At 37.0% G+C, this 20798-nt stretch overlaps 1 protein-coding gene across 8 annotated transcripts in view; it reads right to left on the reverse strand.

Moving 5' to 3' along the window:
* Positions 1–20798, reverse strand: part of MPDZ (multiple PDZ domain crumbs cell polarity complex component) — a 91081-nt gene that overhangs the window by 40132 nt on the left and 30151 nt on the right. For 6 of the 8 annotated variants that reach the window (XM_057374527.1, XM_057374524.1, XM_057374525.1 and 3 more), the window contains exons 12-22: positions 20532–20630; positions 18519–18598; positions 17685–17831; positions 16296–16463; positions 15103–15288; positions 13210–13419; positions 10915–11031; positions 8246–8404; positions 5108–5395; positions 4100–4223; positions 790–988 (exon numbers count right to left, since the gene is read on the reverse strand). In XM_057374527.1, the coding sequence (XP_057230510.1) occupies positions 790–988; positions 4100–4223; positions 5108–5395; positions 8246–8404; positions 10915–11031; positions 13210–13419; positions 15103–15288; positions 16296–16463; positions 17685–17831; positions 18519–18598; positions 20532–20630 (1777 nt within the window). The remainder of the gene's footprint in view (positions 1–789; positions 989–4099; positions 4224–5107; positions 5396–8245; positions 8405–10914; positions 11032–13209; positions 13420–15102; positions 15289–16295; positions 16464–17684; positions 17832–18518; positions 18599–20531; positions 20631–20798) is intronic. The other 2 variants (XM_057374522.1, XM_057374526.1) reach the window with 2 other exon arrangements.

Raw genomic sequence — 20798 nt, forward strand, 5'->3', positions numbered from 1 at the left:
AAAACATAATTTTAAATGCATGACAGGAATGGGACAGGGAAGTAAACCTACTACCCAYAGTAAAGGTATTATGCTCACCTGTTACCAAAATACTAGGTCTCTTCCAAGCTAGAATACTTCTGGGAAAATATGGAATGCCTTGCTGTCCATTCTGAACTGAGTGCTGACCAGTCACCTGTAACCACACTGGGACTGGACTGATTATTTCAAGGCCACCCTTTCAAATAAGTAGAGGCTTCTATAACCAAGGCCATTCATGCCATTTGCATATCTGATCYGGCCAGTGTTACCACAGAGAAAACAGCCACTGGGTTTTGAAGCTGTAAACCCAGCATCTACAGTTTCGTTAAGAACTTCAGGAACAACCTCATTTCTGGATGGTGCTTGTGGGCAAAGTTAATTCTACAGCCACAACCGCTAGAAAGAATTGTGCTTTCAGGCAGAGTTAAAATTCTGGAAATTGTGTGAACTTGAAGAAATTTTCTCAAGTGGATGAGATTGAGAAGAAAATTCTGACTAATCCCATTCTTTCAATAAAACTAGTCAGGGCTGTAATGATGATGACACTGATGAAAGTAATTCCTAAGAACATCTAAAGCCTCACACACAACTGATTTCATCTATGAAATGTAAGGAAATGTAATCTGAAGGTGAATTATCCATCTGAAGCTGGAACTAGAAGGTAAAGCATGTGTAATAACAAAATTTTCGTTTAACATACTTGCATAAGCAAACAAATTTTGATTATTAGCTTTTTCCTGCCATAATTCATAATCTAGTTTTACCTACTTTATATCTGGTCCAATGAGTGAATGTCGTCTCAGCATAGCCCTTGCTTGTGCATTGGTTAAATTAGTGGTCGACTCTTCATTAATTGACAGGATGCAGTCCCCCACACCAATTCGTCCATCACGACTTATTGAGCCTCCATGGATGACACTGCGAACTATCATTCCCAAACCATCTTTATTGGAACTTACTGTCATTCCTATAGTGAAAACACATGAAAGAATTTATGTCTTTGAGGCACAASTCTGGGTGCAAAGATAAAGAAAAATAATCTGGGGCATGGGGAAGGTAAAAGTCAGCAGACCTGCCAATATGACCAAGCCTGTAAGTGTTGCTCTTACTCTCCCCCTTGGAGACAGCAGCTACAAATCACAAACACAGTAACTTSTTGTCATTTCACATACTCAGCTCAAAATGGAAAAAAATTAAGACAGCGAAAAATTAAAGCAGAAAAAAAGAAAGGTAAAGGAATTGCTTAAAAACCAGTCAAATTCATCACTCTTCTGATGGTTCACTGAGTTTATACACATTTCACTTTCATTTACGACAACTCTTTGGAAAGAAGGCGAAATGATTCAACAGGTAATTAATAGGCTGAATASAAATATACACTTATTTTCAATAGAAAACATGAATAAGATCCCATTGAGAGGCTGCCTTCCTGCTCTCCTAGGTGGGCCATAGCTTAGACCCAGAACAGCAACCTGACCTCTGTGAAAGCCTTCATATTGTTAATGTATACAGTCCTACATTTGACTTTAAATGGTATTCTACCTGTGGCACAGAAAAATACTGCTTCTAAATATTTATACACCCTTTAACTCTGCTTTCTTTTCAGTACTAGGAAATGAGACAGATAGGCTCTTGTCCTCCCCTTTGATGGGGACTTCCATGCTGGACTTCCATGCTGGGCTGCAAATGTCTGTGACTATCTATACATATGAGTTGTCACTGTTATTTTCAGGGCAGTTGGTGCTCAGGAAACAAACACTGCCAACAAGTTTCAGGAAAAACTATTCTTCACTAAGGCAGTGGAAAGACAGCTGCAGGACTGGGACCCTTGAARTACACTCGGTGGATTTCCACTATCTTAAAACTGCTTAATAAAAAACTTTATTTTTCTGAAAAGTAGTTTGAAATTCTGACTAACCTTGCTGCTTGGGTAAGACAGTAGCAAACATTTTTAAGGGTAGTGTAATAGTGCCTTGAAAAAACATCASTCATGCAACAGATCCCCTTTCCCTGTTTCCATGCTGACATCATGATTACAAATCTTGTAGGCTAACATCACACTTTGGACACCTACATGCTCAGGTTAAAAAGGCAAATGCCACTGTAAAGCTGCCAAATGATTTGCACAGGACAATGGCATCTCAGGTCTTYTTCTGCATTTAGGTGCTGTTTTCTTGTCTTTTAAAAAATCACAGCCAACATTTTAGAGTTCCAGCTGTGGCTGGCTTTGAAGAGCTGCTGCAAAAAATTGGTGACACCACTTAAAAGGAAAAAAGAAGTGCCAGTTCACAAGTCTCAATTATTTAGGTGATGCAGCTGCATCTTTCAACATCATTCATAATTCTTGATTTAACTCCTTTTATAAAATTGAATGGTGAAAGTAGTGTAGCCATGTGTGTAAATTGGTCATTGTGCCCAGGCTGGTTCCCCAGACAAGAGCACTCAGACTGGAAGGAAAGTACTATAGTCAAAAGCCAGAAGAAAGCAATATTCATATTCATATTTTGTACATATCAAGACCAGTTTTATTTCTCCTGCATATAATGTCTGCCAATATGCACCCTGCACCAAGTTTGTATTYTCATGCTGTGTTACACTTGACATGAAATTTGCTTTGCATGTTCACGGCACTTAAATACTCATACACATAAATAAAAACCTACTCAATGGAATTAAGAGTTTACTGCAAATAAAACCTTTTTTTAAAAAATCCAGGTGCCTCAAAATGCAGTGACCTGCACTTTATACAGCCTGGCAATGAGGCCAGTAAAGGCAGTACGTAACTGAGCACCTTGTACCAATGAAAGATAAACCATACACCTACATCAGCCTTTTCTACACCTTTCTATTTTGGAGACCCTGATTCTAAACTAGATCCATTTTGAAGGATGGCTGTTTCTTGAAGGTGATAGGCAGCAGTCTGAGCATCCATCAGAAAGCAGTTTATTCTAGGCCAAGGTGCCCACTGAAATGCAGCATCACAGCCATAAAAAACTGACACCCACCTCTGCACAGCAAGGAAATCCTGACTGGGGACTGACTGTATATAAGCATCCAGTGATGCGGACAGCGCATTTCAAAGCATTTGATGAGTTACTGCTAATAGCCAGCACTCACACAAAGTCCTGCCCTACCAATCCCAGAGCGTCTTCGAGGATATACAGCTGGCTGGAAGAAACAGCACCAGGAACCTAACAAASCAAATGAACATGCCAGCCATGAATTGGAGGGATACATCACTGCCTCTCAAAACAAAGTACTCCCTGTGTGGACTCTGGGAGTTTTCTATTCCTGTTCTCCCSCTCACTTTGCCTACAGCTACACCAGAGAGCAGCAGGATAGGACAACGAAAAACATCATCATCTGTTTTGTGTGTTCACTTCAAAATGTGTCTCCAGTAAGCTTGCTGAGGAAGCTGAAGGCATGTAAAAAGTTTGAACTTTCTGACAAAATGATAGCATCACTGAGCCAAAACCACTACCTATWAAATTTATCAAAAAAATGTTCACAGGCAGACCCTGCATCTCCTATCTGATAGACTTTCCAGAGCTCGCATAACTACCCTCATTACACATCAGCTTTCCTTTAAGGATAAAAACATCTCGGGCACTTTGGATAAACGTACAAATTCAAGGCAAGGAAGCAGCTTGTTTAGGCCCTTTTGACCACGCCCAAGGAGCAAGATCATTTTGTGCTTACAAATATTTGAAAGTCTCATCTGCAGCTCTTTGACCATAGTATTCTTCCACAGCATTTCCTGGCTATATCTTGTTTTTCCACTATATCAGTACAGACATTGAAAGATAATTCATTAAAATTGTTTTGTTAACACTTAGGAAAAACTAAACTCCTTTGTGGGAAAACAAATTCTCAGAGACTGAACATTTCATTTTTTTGTTCACAATGACAGCAAACGCATCCAGTGCCATGACACTGAAACAGGGCAAGAGCAGCAAAGAATGAATATCATGTCCCAAAAATATGGAACATTAGTTTTTATTATTAAAACAGGGAACATACAAGGGAAACCAAAAGCCATGTTCCTGAAAAGTTTACAAAAAAATTTTAGCTAACTTACCTAGGCTTGAATTGCCTTTTGCAATAGTGATAGTTTTCTCATAAATGTTTTTGACTGAATTTGCGGGTGTGGAACTCCCTTCCAACGATACAGGGCATCTCTTTTCCATTAAAAGCAATTGATCCTAATACAAAGGAAAATTACATCGGTTCAGATTACAAGACAAAAATATGATTGGCCATACTGATTGCAATTAATCTTATCTTATACAAAAGCTATATGCATAATTAAGTCAGATTCCTTATACAGATATTGGAACAATCAGTTCATCAAAGATCAAACCAACATCATGATTTCTGTTTTCATTCAGGCAATACACCAAATCGAGCACACTGTATGCTTTTAGGGATATCAAAATTAGTAGGATGAATTCAAGGACTTCAGATTCATTCACCACAGATATCTAACCACCTGCCAGTACTGAAGTAACAAATCTTGTAAGAAATTGCAGCTCTTTTAAGCATTTCTTAAAAAAAAAACCCACTGAACAGGATAACAAAGAAATGAATGTCAGAGTAACTGTCATATAAAGAAAGATTATGTTTGCACACTGTAGCAATCACAGGTCAGTTTCTGAGCTGAACTGCACAGGATTGCAAGAACATCATGATGCAAAACGTTCACACCACACCCCTTGGCTTTCTAGGCCTGATTCTAGCTGTGCACCTCCTACTCATATTTATGCCCCTGTGAAGATCAACAGGGGCTAAGAAATCACCCCCATCCTGCCCAGTGGCCACACTGTGGTCCAGYAGTATCTAAGTATGGGAGGCCAGAAAAGATTTGTATGTATCCTTGGATGGCCAGCCTCTGACAAAATACTGTCTTGGAAAGGTCTAAATCCCAAAGTTTTGGTGCAAGCTAATACATCTGATAAACATTAATAATCAAAGAACAACAGGTGGCAGTTGGCCAGTGACAATTTAGGCAGGAAATTCCTTGGTCTAATYATAGGGTTTCAGTACATTCTTTTTGTTATTATCTTTTTTAAAAAGCAAATAAATTTACTTTTCCATTGGGATCAAGCTGTGTGGTAGTAGCAAGGTTTGTATTTAGTGCAATTTCTGATGCTGTCTGAGATCCAGTCCATGTTGATGTATTTTCACTTTCATTCTGGTTGATATCCGAAACATCCAGAGTCAGAAGATCTGTTTTAGTAAAATCATTTGCAGCTTCCAGGCTACTGTCCACTACAGACTTTTCATCCCTCAGTCTCTGATTCACATCCATGTTGTACAAATTCTTCTCAGATACATGGAAATCAGCTGTGGCATTTGGGCATTCCTCTCCAACAGACTGTTCAACATAGGAGACAATGAACAATCATCATTCGTTCATRGTATCATTCAAAAGCATATTTCATGCTAAAACCCTGAACAAAAACTAATCTCATAGAATTTAAACATACTGCAGTACAATCAGAAAGATCAACCTCATCTGCAGTTCCTTACAGGCATTCATTCTACTTCAAGTGAAATTGATTTCTTAGACAATTTTTTCTGCTTTAAAATACCAAAAATCAGTAAAAGTAAGTTACTGTTGAAGGCCAGTTCTACCTTGGTACTCTTCAATAACTCTACTAACTCCAGAAAAGTAACATTGCTTTACACATTCTCATCTAGACATAATTCCAGCAAGCTTTTAAAATTCAAGTATCCAATTGCTTTTCTCAGGTGAATGACCTTTACAAGACCAATGTCTTTACCTTCAGCACCCTTAGCAAACAAAGAGAAATTTTAAGCAGCTCAGGTAAGCATTCATTTATCTGAGCARAAACATATTTAAATTTCTCTTCCTCATAAAGAGTGACAAGCAAAAACTTCATCAAACCTCAGCAAAAAGTGAACATGGGGGATTTGAAGTGTGACAACAGTGAAATACAATAATGCAATTACAGAAGCTTACCAGTTAGTACTTATTGCAAATCTATCAATTATGGCTGCAGTACTAGGATTAAGTTCACCTCCCGTTTGCTTAGACTTTCAAGATTCTGAGGCCCTGCCTTTGAAATGTTTCAAGGGATTTCAACAATCACAGCACTCTGGAAAAAATATTCTCTAGCAGAGTTTTAAAGTAAGTTATTTTAAAAACATGTAGGCTACTAGATATTAAAAAGATATATAAAGTACTTGGAAGTTGGACTTAGCAGTTCTGTATTAATATTAGGGTTTTTTTTCTCTGAAATTCAATAAAAGTAGTCAAAAACAACTACTTCTATCTTCTTAGTTTTTATCCACTGGTCCTATTAATTGTTCTATCTCTTTTCAAAAAAGTTAGGAAAACTTGCTTCCTAGCAYTTGGGGATATTTTGTCTCAAGAGCCTTAGAACTAGTTTCTGTCAACTTTCATGAAGTGCATACATGCTTGTTCTGTCCCCAGACAAGGATCAAAAAAGGTTTACCATTAAATAATTGGTTTAACTAACAGCTGAGAAGATAATTGAGCAAAGCCTAAATACAACTAATCTGCATGATATAATCAATGACATAATTTCCTACCTTTTGAGAACAGAACATGAATACTATCATCTATTTAAATTATTTTATAAGGTTTCAAATACAGCTGGGACATCTACTTTTATGTCTGTTTTGTACCCATTTCCAGATCAGTGAAAACAAGCATCGGATAATATTCAACATTTATTTCATATGCTACGTATACATTTTAAGAGTTACAGCATATGCTCGTTTTTATTTTTGATTCACTCAAAGAAAAGCCAATGCTGTAATTTTTTAAGAAAAACACAATTTMGTAAATTTGTAATCTAGCAACATATGGCCTCACTAGAGCATCTTCATTGGTTTAAGTATGYTTTTCATCACCTATTTTAAACGTGACACCAAAGTGACACTCAGAATCTGCCAACTGCCCTGCAGCCAGAAATGACTGAAATACCTCTGCMTTCTTCATAGCATGCAAAGAGTGCTGTTTCAATTTTCATTGCATTTCCCTTGCTTAAAAAAAATCTTCATTAATGAACAGATTTTCCCACTATGTTTGCTTTGTGAACCATGAAAATGTTACATCATGAGAACTTAATATTCACTTCATACTAGTGTACAGAGATAAACATAGAAAAGTCAGGACCATAATATTAAAAAAAAAACAAACATGTAAACTAAAGCATTCTTTAAATCAATCCTGAAAATAACTAAAGACTTTCTACAGCCTCAACTTGATATAAAATGTAAATCCATTCTCTATCTCACAAAATGCATAATCCATTTAAGTAACAATTACAGAGTTARATAATACAATCTGTCCCACTGGCACAACAGAGATGTGCTCTTCTATGGATTAGGAGAAACAATAAGAAGATGAATTTAGCTTTCCAACCAGCAGCTCATAAGGGCTAAACATATTCCAGAAAGGATAATGGGAGTTACTGCAGGTCAGGTGGGACAGAAAAAGCAGCAGCTACTCTATTCAAGACCAAAAACTGCAAACCCAGTGGCTTTCAAAGATGACTGCTAGGAGAATGGAACTGGAAGGCTTTGGGTTAGCGAAATAAATCTAAAGATTGAAAAGAAAAAAGAACATGAAAAACTATGAAGAGAAACAAAACACAATCAGGTCATTTATGGGTGTGTGACCAAGAACCCAAAAAGCTACTGATCTTCTTAATACTCTTAAATAAATCTTCATTTATTACTTTAAATAAGTATTGCTAGCAGATTTTTGATATATATAGATTTACTTTTAATTACACTATCGTTATGAAAATTTCACTCAAAACCACAGCAACATACTAATTATGAATTTAGGATGCAAATGTACTCTTGCTTTTCATACTRAAATACCATAGAACAACACAGTCATTTTGTCTTGCCACTCTTTTCTATGCTTAGTATGACAATTATATTTTCGTAGCAGTCTGCTCACCACACTTTTAATACTACAAACATTTCACCATATTTTATCTGGCTAAATCATGCTTTATCTAGCAAAAATGCAAGCTTTGCACCTTGTATCTGCCTCTCTCTTCAACAAAGACATCTGCAATAAATCAGCACTACTATAAAAAAAATTAAACTTGGTAACAGAGCATTTTAAACCAGGAAGATATAAAACATTTATATCCAATAATACAGCCTGTTCACACTTACAAACAAAGTTTGTCATCAATATAACCATTCTCCATTTTACCTTTGGAATTGATAATGGAAGACAGAAGCTGTCGTTCACCTCACCGCTACAGGTGCTATCATGCAGAGCTGTCACTGGATCCTGGAAGACATCTCTCTCCAGAGAATACTGTGATTCAAAGGTGGACTCGTCCGCTAGATCTGCCTCACCAGAGTCCACCTAACAACAAAAGCAATTCAATCAGCCAGGCTGTTGCCACCACACCACATAAGCCCCAAACACATGCACACCAGCCACTGCATACWGACTGACACATTTTTTTTCATTCCATGTTTTACGTTGAAATTACATTTGCACAGCGCAGTCGGAAAATTTTCTGCTTCCAGTAACAATCTGTGTCACTACATCTTCAAAGGTTACAAAGAGTATCTGAAGTAAAGTGAGAGTCTGAACTAGTATAAATTGCTGGGCTGAGGCAGGCTCATGCCTATTAATAGAAGTACAAAGTGTTGGGAGAATTCTGCTGCACTGCTTGGTGTCAATATTTTGATTTCTTTAGGGCTTCTTTTTTCTTTTCAATCTTCTTTTACAAAAATTAGCACAGAAAAAATAATGAGCTTTACTTGGTGCCATATGTTGGGAATTTCCCTTGACTACTTCTTACGCTCAGTTATTTTTATATGCTTTTAAAAACATTCATGTGTAAACTGCAGTGCTTTACAGTACATTTACATGAAAAATTCTTTTTTTTTTTTTAAGATTTTCAATTATTTTGCTTTTGATAACAAGATTGCTATGGACATTTCTACATTTCTATTTCTCTTATATGAGGAATAAATTTTTTTTAATAATTTCAGACATAGACAGGGGTAGTATCTTTGCTTTTTTTTTTTTTTTAAATTAAACACATTTTTTTCCAAGACTCATATTATTTCAAATACTAGAATAAAATTATGCCCTAAAGACCCTAACTGATGATGCTTCATATATTACACTTTGACTATCATTTCATATCCCCTGGCAGAGCACAAGAACGTAGCATATGCTAACAAAAATGATCACTGAGTTAGAATTATGCCGGTATCATAAACCTGTATGAAGCAGATGAGTGCACCCATCTGCAGAGGTGGGACCTAACTTGTTTTTCRGCCCCCATGGTTAATGATACTATGAATTAATTAGAGCAAGAGCAACAATCTGCAGTGATTCAACATATTGAGTCCTTTTCTGGGTAAAAAGGATTTTTTTTATTATTATTTCAAGCCTAAAGACTTAACAGCTAATCCAAACTGCTTCTTTGCTGTAAMTTACTCTCAGCTGATCTTCTGGAATGCAAACTCATCTTACCAAAGCTATGCCCCCCCAAAAAAGTATTGTAAGAATTCAGGACAGATTTGTGGAATGTAAAYACAGATCTGTTCATATGTATACTCTGAAAATATATCTTCAGCGGGGTAACTGCACATTTAGTTTCACATTTTGCACATTCAATCAGACAACTGATAGAGCTGCCTGAAAATTTTATTACTATATAATGTATTTTCATTGCTTTTTTAATGAGTTTGATTTCTTTAATATGATGGAAGTCAATATTTTTGGATTTAATAAAATTTAACAATCAGCTTTAATCTGATTGTTTCAACACACCTTTAATGAAAAGCTGTTTAGAATATAAAATTCATGCTTTATGAATGGAGCATGGCAAATACTATGACCTATTAAAAGCATGCAGTCTTGTTTAAAGGCAAGTCATTAAGCCAGCTTGTCATCTGCAAATATGAAAAAAAAGCACATACCTACTGGAAGCAGTAATGCAGATTTTCACTTCGACAAAATCCATTTCAGGTTTTTGTTTAGTTTTGAGTTTTGCTCTAATGAACTAAGATCTGGTGTTTAGCAGAAGCTGCTTCCCCACTCAAGTCCCCAGAAAATGAGGGCTGAATATGAGGTCAACATCAGAACCAGATCGGTACAAATAMCCATGAAAATACACACTTGGAACACATACATATATACATGTATTGTGGCTTGGTCTGTGAGAGGAGGGATTGGGGGATTTTTTTGCTTTTTCGTAGTGCCCTATTTCCTGTGTCTTTTTAATCTGAGTTCTTATTGGTAACCTCTGGGCTATATAAGGCTCTGAACGCTCAGGTAAGCCGCATTGTTTGTACAAGTGAACACCTTTTGACCTTGCAAGTCTCGTAATCACTGATTGATGCTGAAGGCTGAAGAATAATATTAGGAGGAAGTATTTTCAGCTTTCGAGGACAGACAGCACTCCTTGTAAGGCTGGATTACATGCAAAAATGGAATATCAAAAACTTTCCAAGGTAGAGAAGTGATGCATTATGATACATAAAAAAAAAATAAGCACATAAACACATCTCTACACAAAGTTAGATTTCCAAAGGGATGCTAAGTGCATGCAAGGATAAGTTGATAGCCATGCACTTTTGAAAACATCAGCAAAATACCTTTTTTCCCCAAATATCAGCAAAATACCTTTTTTCCCCAGCAATTAACAGATCACAGGCCAGATTCACATCTCATGCAAAAAGACGAAGTCTCAAGATGCCAGTTACTACATTGTCAGAATCCATCCCACCTAGAGTGGATGAATAATGTGGAAATAGCAAACACTAAAAAATAAGCATGGACAGTGACAAGGCAACTCCTTTCACTACAAAATGCAAAGATTGAAGAAATCTATGGTAAGTTGGGCCACTAACCAGAGCCAGCTCAGCAYGGAAGAGGGCTGCATCAGCTGGCCCCTCTTCCTCAAGTGACTGGGCAGTGTAGAAAAAGCAATCTTCCTTAGCAGAGACATAGCCCTCCTCAGGTGATAGCTGCAGAAAGAATGAAGCTCTGAGTCGGATGACTGGACACAGGAGGTGCAGAGTGCGTTCTGCAAGGGGGGCAGGGGGCTGTTTAGAAAGGCAAATGTATTCCAAAGGCAGCAAAGAGTTCATTTCAATCACAAAGTATTCAGTAGGTAAAGAGACAATTTTTCTTTTTTTTTTAATTCAGCTGAATTGATTCAGCTTCACATGATGTTTTATAACACCAAGTAATGAAAAAGGCCTAGCCAGGTATAGAGACCACAACTGAGTATAAGTTAATTTTCAATTTGTGCTCTTAATAGATATATACTATAAGTGTCACCACACCTGCCAACAGAGAAAGAGCCTAACAGCAGAGGTCTTTATAATCTTGCTAGCCAGAGAGTAATCTTATTTAAAGGCAGGAAGACTTCATCCACTCTCTGTTATCTTATTAAAGCCAGGAGGAACAGCCTCAAGAGGACAAAACATAATTCTAACTATAAACCAATAGCTTTTTCCAACATAATTTCATAGTAGGTGCATTTGTCCAGTGCTGCAAAAAAAGCAGTAATTATATGCAAAGTTAATTATTTGGCAAGCGTAGTACATGAAATATTGAAGTGCAAATGCTGTATGTTTACAACTAGCAGGAACAGAAAAAAAACCCAAAACGTGTTTTCTCTTTTAGTGTGACACCTTCTAGAGCATGAAATTTTTGTTTGCAATTAATATGGAGKCTCCAATAAAAATAAATTAATTTAACAGAACAAGTTAAAATATACCCGCTATGAAAAGCAAAGTTTCTGGGAACTTAAACAACAACCACTCTGTCCCACTTTATCCACAAAGAACTACTAATGAAAATATGATATCCACAAGGATTACAAGATTATAAATTCATGAAAAGCAAAAATAACGCCCTAAAAATGCACGTGGGCTTACTACAATAGGGAATTTATCTTCCTTGTATGTATGCACAAATGCTATTCTATTGATTTGAATTTAACCCATCAAGGATGCTAGCTCACTAGCATTCTTCCTGATACACTCTCACAGTCACCACAGGTCTCCTTCAACCTCCTTTTTTGAATTGTTACAGACTATCTTCTAAAAGAAAGCCTGAAATAATCAGTTTGATGTATACAAACTAAAAATTACATGTTTTTTATCATGACCAYGTCCTTACACAAGTGACTTAGGTGTGAAAACTCCTCTCTGGAGAAGTATCAGGACAGTCACATGCAGCATGAAGGCATTCATGCCTTCTCATGGGTTATAATTGTCTCAGCTACACTGACATGAATGGAAGCTGTAACATCTTGGGTGCCATAAACCATCCAAGGCTYCAGAAATGTCTCGTGATCCACAGTGCTGCAAGAAACAGGGTAAAATTCTCTACCCCAGGGGAGGTACCTGGTTGTTCTCATCTAGCCTAAGTGTCTATTAACCCACTAAACTTCTTGTTTCATGCGTTTTCCCCCATCTTGGACAGATCGAGACTGTGACCAGCACTTTGATCAAGGGGCAAAACAAATTGCAACAATCAAGTGTCCTCGCTGGATGCATGGGTGGTGGCTGCACATCTTTCTGCCCTTATTCTTTTTCTTTCTTTTTTTAATACATGTTCTAAAGTATTATTTTTATGCTTTTATAATGTTTATTTCTAACCAAAATGCCTTCATTTTAATATCTGCCAATTACCTTATTCTATCTTAATGTTCTAAAGTTTGCAAGTAAAAGTTTGTTATTGAATCTCTTGAAAATTTTGATGTTCCTCCTGTGGACCACCCAGAATAAACCAAACAACTGGCCCAATAGTAACTATAGGGCATAACAATACTAAATTGTGCAAAACAAAGGAATTGGTAAATTYCAGGCAAATCATAAAAAAACAACTTTATGTTACTATTCTCATGCATTCAGAGAACCATGTAAAGTGTACAATATTATGCTTGTCAACTTTCAGCCCTAAAAGACTCTGCTGGGTGCAAGGTGCTTTCTTGTTTTCTCAGCTGCAAGATAGGTGTGCTAGGTCCTGAAATCACTACACCAGTCATATACTACCCAGGCCACTCCTACATGCAAGGCAGTAGTTAGGCCACCCAGCTGTACCCCAAAACACACAACATGTGTGCTGTACAGGATCAGCATGTACGAGCTGGAGTGACATGAAAAGCACACACTGAACTCCCAAATCCTTACAGGCAATGGTTTGGCAACTCCTATTTTAACTGTTCCTGCTGGGGCTCCTTTCAGTGCTTGCACGGCTTCCTCCAGGCTGCCATTTTCCAAGTTGATATCATTGACAAACATAAGCCGATCTCCAGGAAGAAGTCTGCCATCTTGCTCAGCCACACCCCCAGGAACTAATGAGCGAATCACAATTACAGTATTTGCTGGATCAACAGGATCCTAATTAAATAAAGGGAAGAAAAATATTTCATTTTATTTACACTTGTATATCTTGAGAGGCAAATTTTTATTCATGAGCTTTTACTAACCCAATAGAGTTAGATTAGCAMGAAGTTGTCACTCTCCTCCAGATGAACCTTCAGTAGAAACAAACCGTCCAGTCCTACTGTCCATAAGTTCAGGCCTCCACTTATTTTAAATTTTTAAATGTGRAAATTATTGCTCCTTTGCAGGTGATGTCCAATCATGAATATCCAGCATAAAATACTGCTAAATTGCAGAATGCTGTCCATCCATATCAGAAATTCAAATACTTCCTACTGCAATGACAGTGCTGTAAACACCATCCTCCATTAGACTCACAGGTTTGAGGACAGAGGTGGGCAGTGTAGAATGGAGCAAAGATAACGTGCAGTCTAGCAGAACAAAGGATTTCTTTTCAATAACCATCTTAGACTCCATGATCTTGCTTAACTGAGAAAGCATTTTTCAAGAAGCAAGTTCTTGTGCATTGCCTAATTAAACACTTATATGCGAGAGAAACACAGAGGACTCTAATCAACAAGACAAAAAAAAGTGGTGTTTGCTTTTAAAAAGAAAACTTGCTTTTAAGTGACCATCCCCCAATACACTGATTTTTATAAAGAAAGCTAGCATCCACTATTAGTGTGCTCAGAAGAGGTTGAAGCAAAAATATGTTTTGCCATGTGCTGACATGGACTTCAAATACTCAGGCTCGTATGTGATGTCTCCCTGCAGAGCATCATGTGCAACACGTTGAAGAGTAGTCACTGCTTCATAAAACAGACACTTAACTATGCCTTCACATTATTAGACTACACTGCTCTTTACCTCTGTGGCATAGAGCAATTCTAAGGAGTACCCTGGGGGGCATAATTTACATCTGGAAGTCATCTCCAGATGTAAATTCAGATACTCCGAGGGACAAGAGCCAGCAGAGACCTGGAAAGAGACCTGATCCCATAGCACCTCAAAACAGCTCAGGAGGAGCCTTCATTGACCACAGGCAGAAATTACTTGATGCTAAATTAAAAATTATCCACTGGAAAACTGTGAACAGGARGAATATTTGTTCTGGGATCTTGACCACCTGAAGGCAAGAGATAGGCACTGAGTTCTTCACTGGGACACACCAAGAAATATAGTTAAGATATCCAGGAATTCTGAAGTCAAACACAAAATGAATGGGGGTGTTTAAGCATGTCCTGGACAGACAGCAGCTAAGCAAGGGATTTCAGACTTACAGTTCTGGATTTTAGTAAATCCTGCTTTAAGCATTTAAGTCCTTTATTGGATCTTGCCCTAAACACCTCCCTGCAGGTACAAAATACATGGCTAAATGCCTAAATACACTGGGTACATCATTCATTGTTCCTGAGTCACTAGAACACAGCTTTCTGAAAACCCTAGTATATAATGGATTATCTGTTTTTCTGGCCCACTATTACCATCATCATTAGCAGCAGTAGTCTTAATACAGTAAGAGGTATATGGAATATATGGTATATGTAATATAATTACTGGAATCCCTACCAGCAGTGATTAATTCTACCCTATTGCTTGGTTTCCATTAATGTTCACCCTTAAAACATATCAAACATACTGCAAGATCCAAACAATAAAAAATGTTTTGTCTTCCATATAAAGAAGTGCAGAAGTTACCTGGTAGTCCAATATGCTAAATCCAAGCCCCATACTCCCTTTCTCCAGCTCAATGTGCTGTACTTCTGTTTCCCACATTGCCAAAGGTGAGCTTTGCACCTCTTCCATACTCTGACCCTCATCAGCTGCTTCTAAAGCCATTCCATCTGTGTCTGAAGAGCCAATGAATCCAAGTTCTATGTGATCCTGCGAAAAACAGTAAACATTCACCAATAAAATATAAACACCTGTGACTCTGAAGAGACAAAACTCTCCTTAAAAAAAACAAAAACAACAAGATAAAAACTAAGTGATGCATCTATAAACACAGAGGAAGTGCACACACTCAGCAGATTTAATGAACTCTGATAAACCTAGCACAGAATTCRAACAGCCTTTAAAACTGCTATGCTGCAAGTACATGAAACTACTCACTGGAAAAATATTTACAAAGTGGAATTACTGTCAAACGAAAAGCTTCAAAGAACTTTATTCATCTATATTTTCAAATATACAGGAAATATTTTATTAAATGGTTGTCTAAAATATGCCATTAAACATAATCATACTGACAGTAGTCAGAATATTTAATAAAAGTAAAAACAAACACAAATGTATATACAGATTGTTCTTCAGCCTGTTCTTCACTTGGTTTCATAGAAAAATTTAGAAACTGTACTCTGAATTTGATGCCTTGCTCAGAACTCAGAGTTAAGTGTTTCTCTTTTCATTTAAATGCTATTGCTTTGGATACTACACCCTATGCCATTCCTACATGTTTAGGCTGCCCAGAGCTGCGCTATTACGRGTGACAGATACTTCAGTCATGGAATGCAACCTAGAAAGCAAAGTTCAAAACTAGATTAAATATATTTAGCTTCTAAAGAACATAGAGTTCGGCTTGCCATATCCCTCCATCTCACCAAGAAAACAAGAAATGCAGTACTTAGAGRGACAGCCCCTCATCCTAGTATATTTTTGCCTCTGACCACCCAGGATTCATATCTTCTGGTGACCTAAAAAGTGATTGATAAATATCATTTGCTGTCTCCTATTTGTTTGGTTGCAATTCCAAAAATATTAAAACATATTTAGAACCTTGTAGAACTTAATCTGTTTTGGTTTTGGGGGTTTTTGGGGGTTTTTTTTTTGGTTTTTTTTTTTTTTTTCCCAAGGAAACAATCATTTTCAGTGATTGCTTAAAGACAAAATACCTTTTCTGTGAGTTGAACCTCAGACAGGCTTAGGCCCTCTAATATTTCCGGCTGAGTGACAGGCGGAGCTACTGGACGACAGCAAACCATTGTCACCTTAATAGGCAACTCCTTCAAAATACTGACCACATCCTTGTGGTTTTCTCCAAGCAAAGAGATCTCATTCACCTCAATAAATAAAGAATACACACTAGTTAGAACTACAGAGTGCTTATAATTACAAGAAACAAAAGTTAAAAAAAAAAACAAGCAAACCCAAACTTACTAATCACCTCTTTAAAAGAAAGTAAAGTAAAATCAACAAAAATCCCTATGCTAAGAGACGTTGTCAACACTTAATTTCTACTCATTTTGGGGCTCAGTACCAAAGTAAGTATTGAACTGAATGTATAGTCTTATAAATCAAATGACACCACCCGACAAACAACACATACCCTGCACCCTCATGTTTCTTGCATTCATGTAAAYCAAATTCACATCCTAATTCTAAGAAAATAATTTAGAAAAGAAGTTAGGTGTTAAGTCTCTTTACTGTGTAGGGATAATCCTATTCCATCTTAATGCTTTTGCCACCCATTATTGTTTTGGCTTCAGCTAGAATGGAGYTAATTTATGCTCATAGCTGTGCAGTGCTGTGTTTTGAATTCAGCATGAGAACAATGCTGATAATACACTGATGTTTTGTTTGCTGTTAAGTTTTATTTATCCTTAAATCAAGGACTTTTTGATGTCTCATGGTCTGTCAGTGAGTAGGTACAAAAAAGAAAWAAAGCTGTGAGGGAACATATCTGGGATAAGGGACCCAAAGTGGACAAAGGGATATCCCACACCACAGAGCATCACATCATGCCCCCAGTATATAAACTGGGGAGTTAACTAGAAGCTGTGCTGATCAGAGCTCAGGGACAGGGTCTGGCACTGAGCAGAAGGTGGTCAACAATTGTATTGTGCATCACTTCAGGGGTTTCTCTTCCTTTTTATTATCATTGTTATTATTTACTATCAATATTATTATATTTTACTTTTTTCAACTAATGAAATGCCATTATCTCAGCTTACAGATATTACTTTTGATTCTCCTCTCCATCCCACCGGGATCAGGGCAAGTGGGATGGGTGAGCGAGTGGCTGCATGGTGCTTACTTGCCAGCTGAGCTTAAACCATGGCAGACCTTGGACTCTATCTGAAAGATCATCTACCAGGCTGAGAAATCTATGTAAGCATATGTATGCACGTAAATATATGTAAGTACATATGCAATGACTTCTCATTCACTAACTGGCATGCAGTTAGACCTCCTACACTCCCACGGTCATAACCTATGAGGAGAAAGTTACYGCTCAAAACCCTTACTGAATGCAGACTAAGGTAAGCAGTACTTTTTCTTACTTCCAGCAGTTCGTCTCCACTGAACAGCTTGCCACTTCGTCCAACTGGCCCTTCAGGTAAGATAGATCTGATGAAATGATGACCCACTGTAGCTTCAAGGCTTATCCCTAACCCACTGCTTTCACTAAATTTGTTAACCACAGCCACCTAAAATAAGATAAAGAAATGGTTACATTTGTCGTATCTGCAGCCTGATCTGTCACTTTTCATTTAAATTTACAAGCGAGGAGGTCAAAATTCCAGAAGTCAGAAAACAGAAGTACTGTCATGTGTAATAGAGTCAGTCAGGTAAAAACAGATTCTTTGATCACATAACACTTTGTAATACAAAAGTGGGAACTGCTTATGGTAACAATGTATCTAATAATACCTACTTCTGCCAACATCTACTCCACGCAATTTTGCAGTACCTCCTAAGTTCAGATACCACTTTTCAACTGTATCTACAATATATATTCTATGCATTATTTACATCAGTACAGAAAGGATATGAAGTATCATACTCTAGCAAATGAAGGAAGTTTTGAAGTTCATGTAAAATATTATTTTTTTTCTAAAACACATTTATCTTCTTGAAGCCAGGATATTAATGAAAAAATAGTCATAGGCACAGTAATCTAACAAGTCTATTATGATTTTGATAAAATATAAAATATTACATATCTACATTCAAAATTTATAATTAAAATGATCTCAATATACTAATGAGCATATGTGTAATTTTTATACACGAAGGAGAAAATACAATAAAAACATACTTCTATCCATATGTTGTCAACATAAAGGATGAAGAAATGAAGGGTCTTTAAAAATAGTAAGAAAAAATTTACTCACCACTATTTCATAATTCGGACCCATAATCCTCTGCCATTTTATCTTTGTAGCTGCTTCTTCTGCAGAAGTTAGATGGAAATCTAAAATTTATATTTAAGATTACTGTGACAAAGAATGAAAAAAAAACCCCTAGTCTATTCCTATAATTGATAAAGTATATGGAACATGCACAATAACACAATCATTCCCATGATGTTAGAACTCTTCTAAATGTGACTAAAAGCTTAGCATGTTTAGTCTCACCAAGCTTGGCTTAACCAGAGGAAAAAGTCACAAAACTGTATTAAGATTCCAACCATGCAAAACTGCATATTTTGAAAGACATTAAGTTCAATCAAATAGTTTGGTGTATGCGGCTGGGAAAAAAGGATACATATTTACACCAGACTCAGAGTTGAGTCAATTTTTTGCAATTTTTCAATATAATAGGCACAAAGGAAATGAAAAGGTTGCATGCATGTCCTGGGCATGTATTAAATCTGACTACAGGTGGGCTAATCAAACTGATTCAGGGTGATAGCCAAAGTACTTATAAAAGTAAACTGCAAACTGGTACTTTCAGACAGACACTGCAGAGAGAATGTCCAAAAACACAGAGTTTTTTTCTTTTCAAAACCACAGGCACAACCATTAAAGACTTTTCTGAAACTGTAAGCCCTACAGGTCAGTGGCAGAATGCAAGAAGTCCAATCTCTTTTTATTTTTTTCTTTTTTTTCTCTCTTGCTAGACTCCCATACATGCACACATACAATGACATAAAATTATAATAGCTAAAGAACAGCAGTAAACTTGAAAAGGAAGGACAGAGAAAAGGTCCTTCATGAAAAGTGACAGGTTAGGCAGAAAACTGTGGCAACTCTTAATTTGATTGAAGTTTATCTGCAGGTTTGAAAAATAGAGAAATGCTTTGTTCCTGCCCATTTCCCCCTCATTCACATTGTCTAGGCTCTATGGCAGAAAGCAACTCTTAGATGGAAGAGCCAACAAACACAGCAGATTTAACAGGATTCTCCAAATTCAAGGTCCATGGTCTGGGCTTTGTCTACAGTAAATATCAAAATCAACTCTTCTGATGTGAAAGCCTATCACAGGCAAAGAGAAGAATCTTCCTTACAAAGTTCTCGAATCCAACTGATTTTACTAAGAATATAAAATTACTAACAGCCTCAGATAGTGTTTTATGTCTAGTCATTGCTCAGAAACAATGCTAAGTATAAAGCCAGATGTTGCATGGCATTCAGAAGCACAATACTTTCACCAAAGCCAAGACACAGAAGTATCTAAAGGAAAGATGTTCAAAAAATTCCTTCAGCTACCCATCCSAGAAAATGCGAAAGCATGAGGTATGAAAAGACACCTATTGCAGAACTTTTCATCTTTCCCTCTTGCTCTGGAAGCACAAAGATGTTACAAAACACATCAAGTTATGTCTGAATTTGAAAAACATATCATCACACAGGACTTCCGAAACACAAAACAGGAGTTCAAGCAGGAAAAAAATACCCATCAGAAAATAAGAATTTCTACAAAGAGTATGGGAAAAATCGGAGGATATCAGTGCAGCAGAACTGACTGAATTTCAAACACTATCAGAGAACGCCGACTGAAATAAATGCAAGCTCAGGAATTTGTGAAAAGGAAATTCATCWGAAGATATAGAAGTCCTGGAACTGTAGCTGAGCTGATTGTAAAGATTATGAATAATTGGGAGAAAAAAGGTTTTTTTGTAGACTAGACTAAAAAGATATGCAAAACTAGACTAGCAGAGGGCTGAGCAAGTAGCCAAAGCACACTGCTTCATGTGACATCTTTGGCATATAATTATTTTCGCACATACAGGAGTCATGCTCCTGCAGTACTCATGATCAAGAGTACCTGATTAAATGTATGACTGTTTTGACTTTCTAGTTCTATGTCAGCTAGAGACCACACAAAAGATGGAAAGACACAAAACACCTGAGATCTTTGTATAAGCACACAGAAGTGCACTTTCACAGAATAAAATATTAAACCTTGAGAAGCTGTTTCCTGTTGTTTCACGTCGTCTCCAATATTTACAACACTGGCACTGCATGGTAGTGATGGGGATCCCTGTTCTGTTTCATTGTTATCTGAAAGAGAAAAAGAAGTATTTTCAGGTATTTAGATATTTTATATGTTGTAATATTCATCAAGCTCACAGGTATGTTTTGGGGCACCAATTCTCTCTCCCACTGGACTACAGAGTACCCATATCTGGCAAATGGAATCTGTCATGGGGTCCCAGAAGAAACACCACA

This window comes from Malurus melanocephalus, unplaced genomic scaffold (assembly GCF_030028575.1).
Source record: "Malurus melanocephalus ecotype Western Australia unplaced genomic scaffold, MMel_1.1 scaffold_227, whole genome shotgun sequence".
NCBI lineage: Eukaryota > Metazoa > Chordata > Aves > Passeriformes > Maluridae > Malurus > Malurus melanocephalus.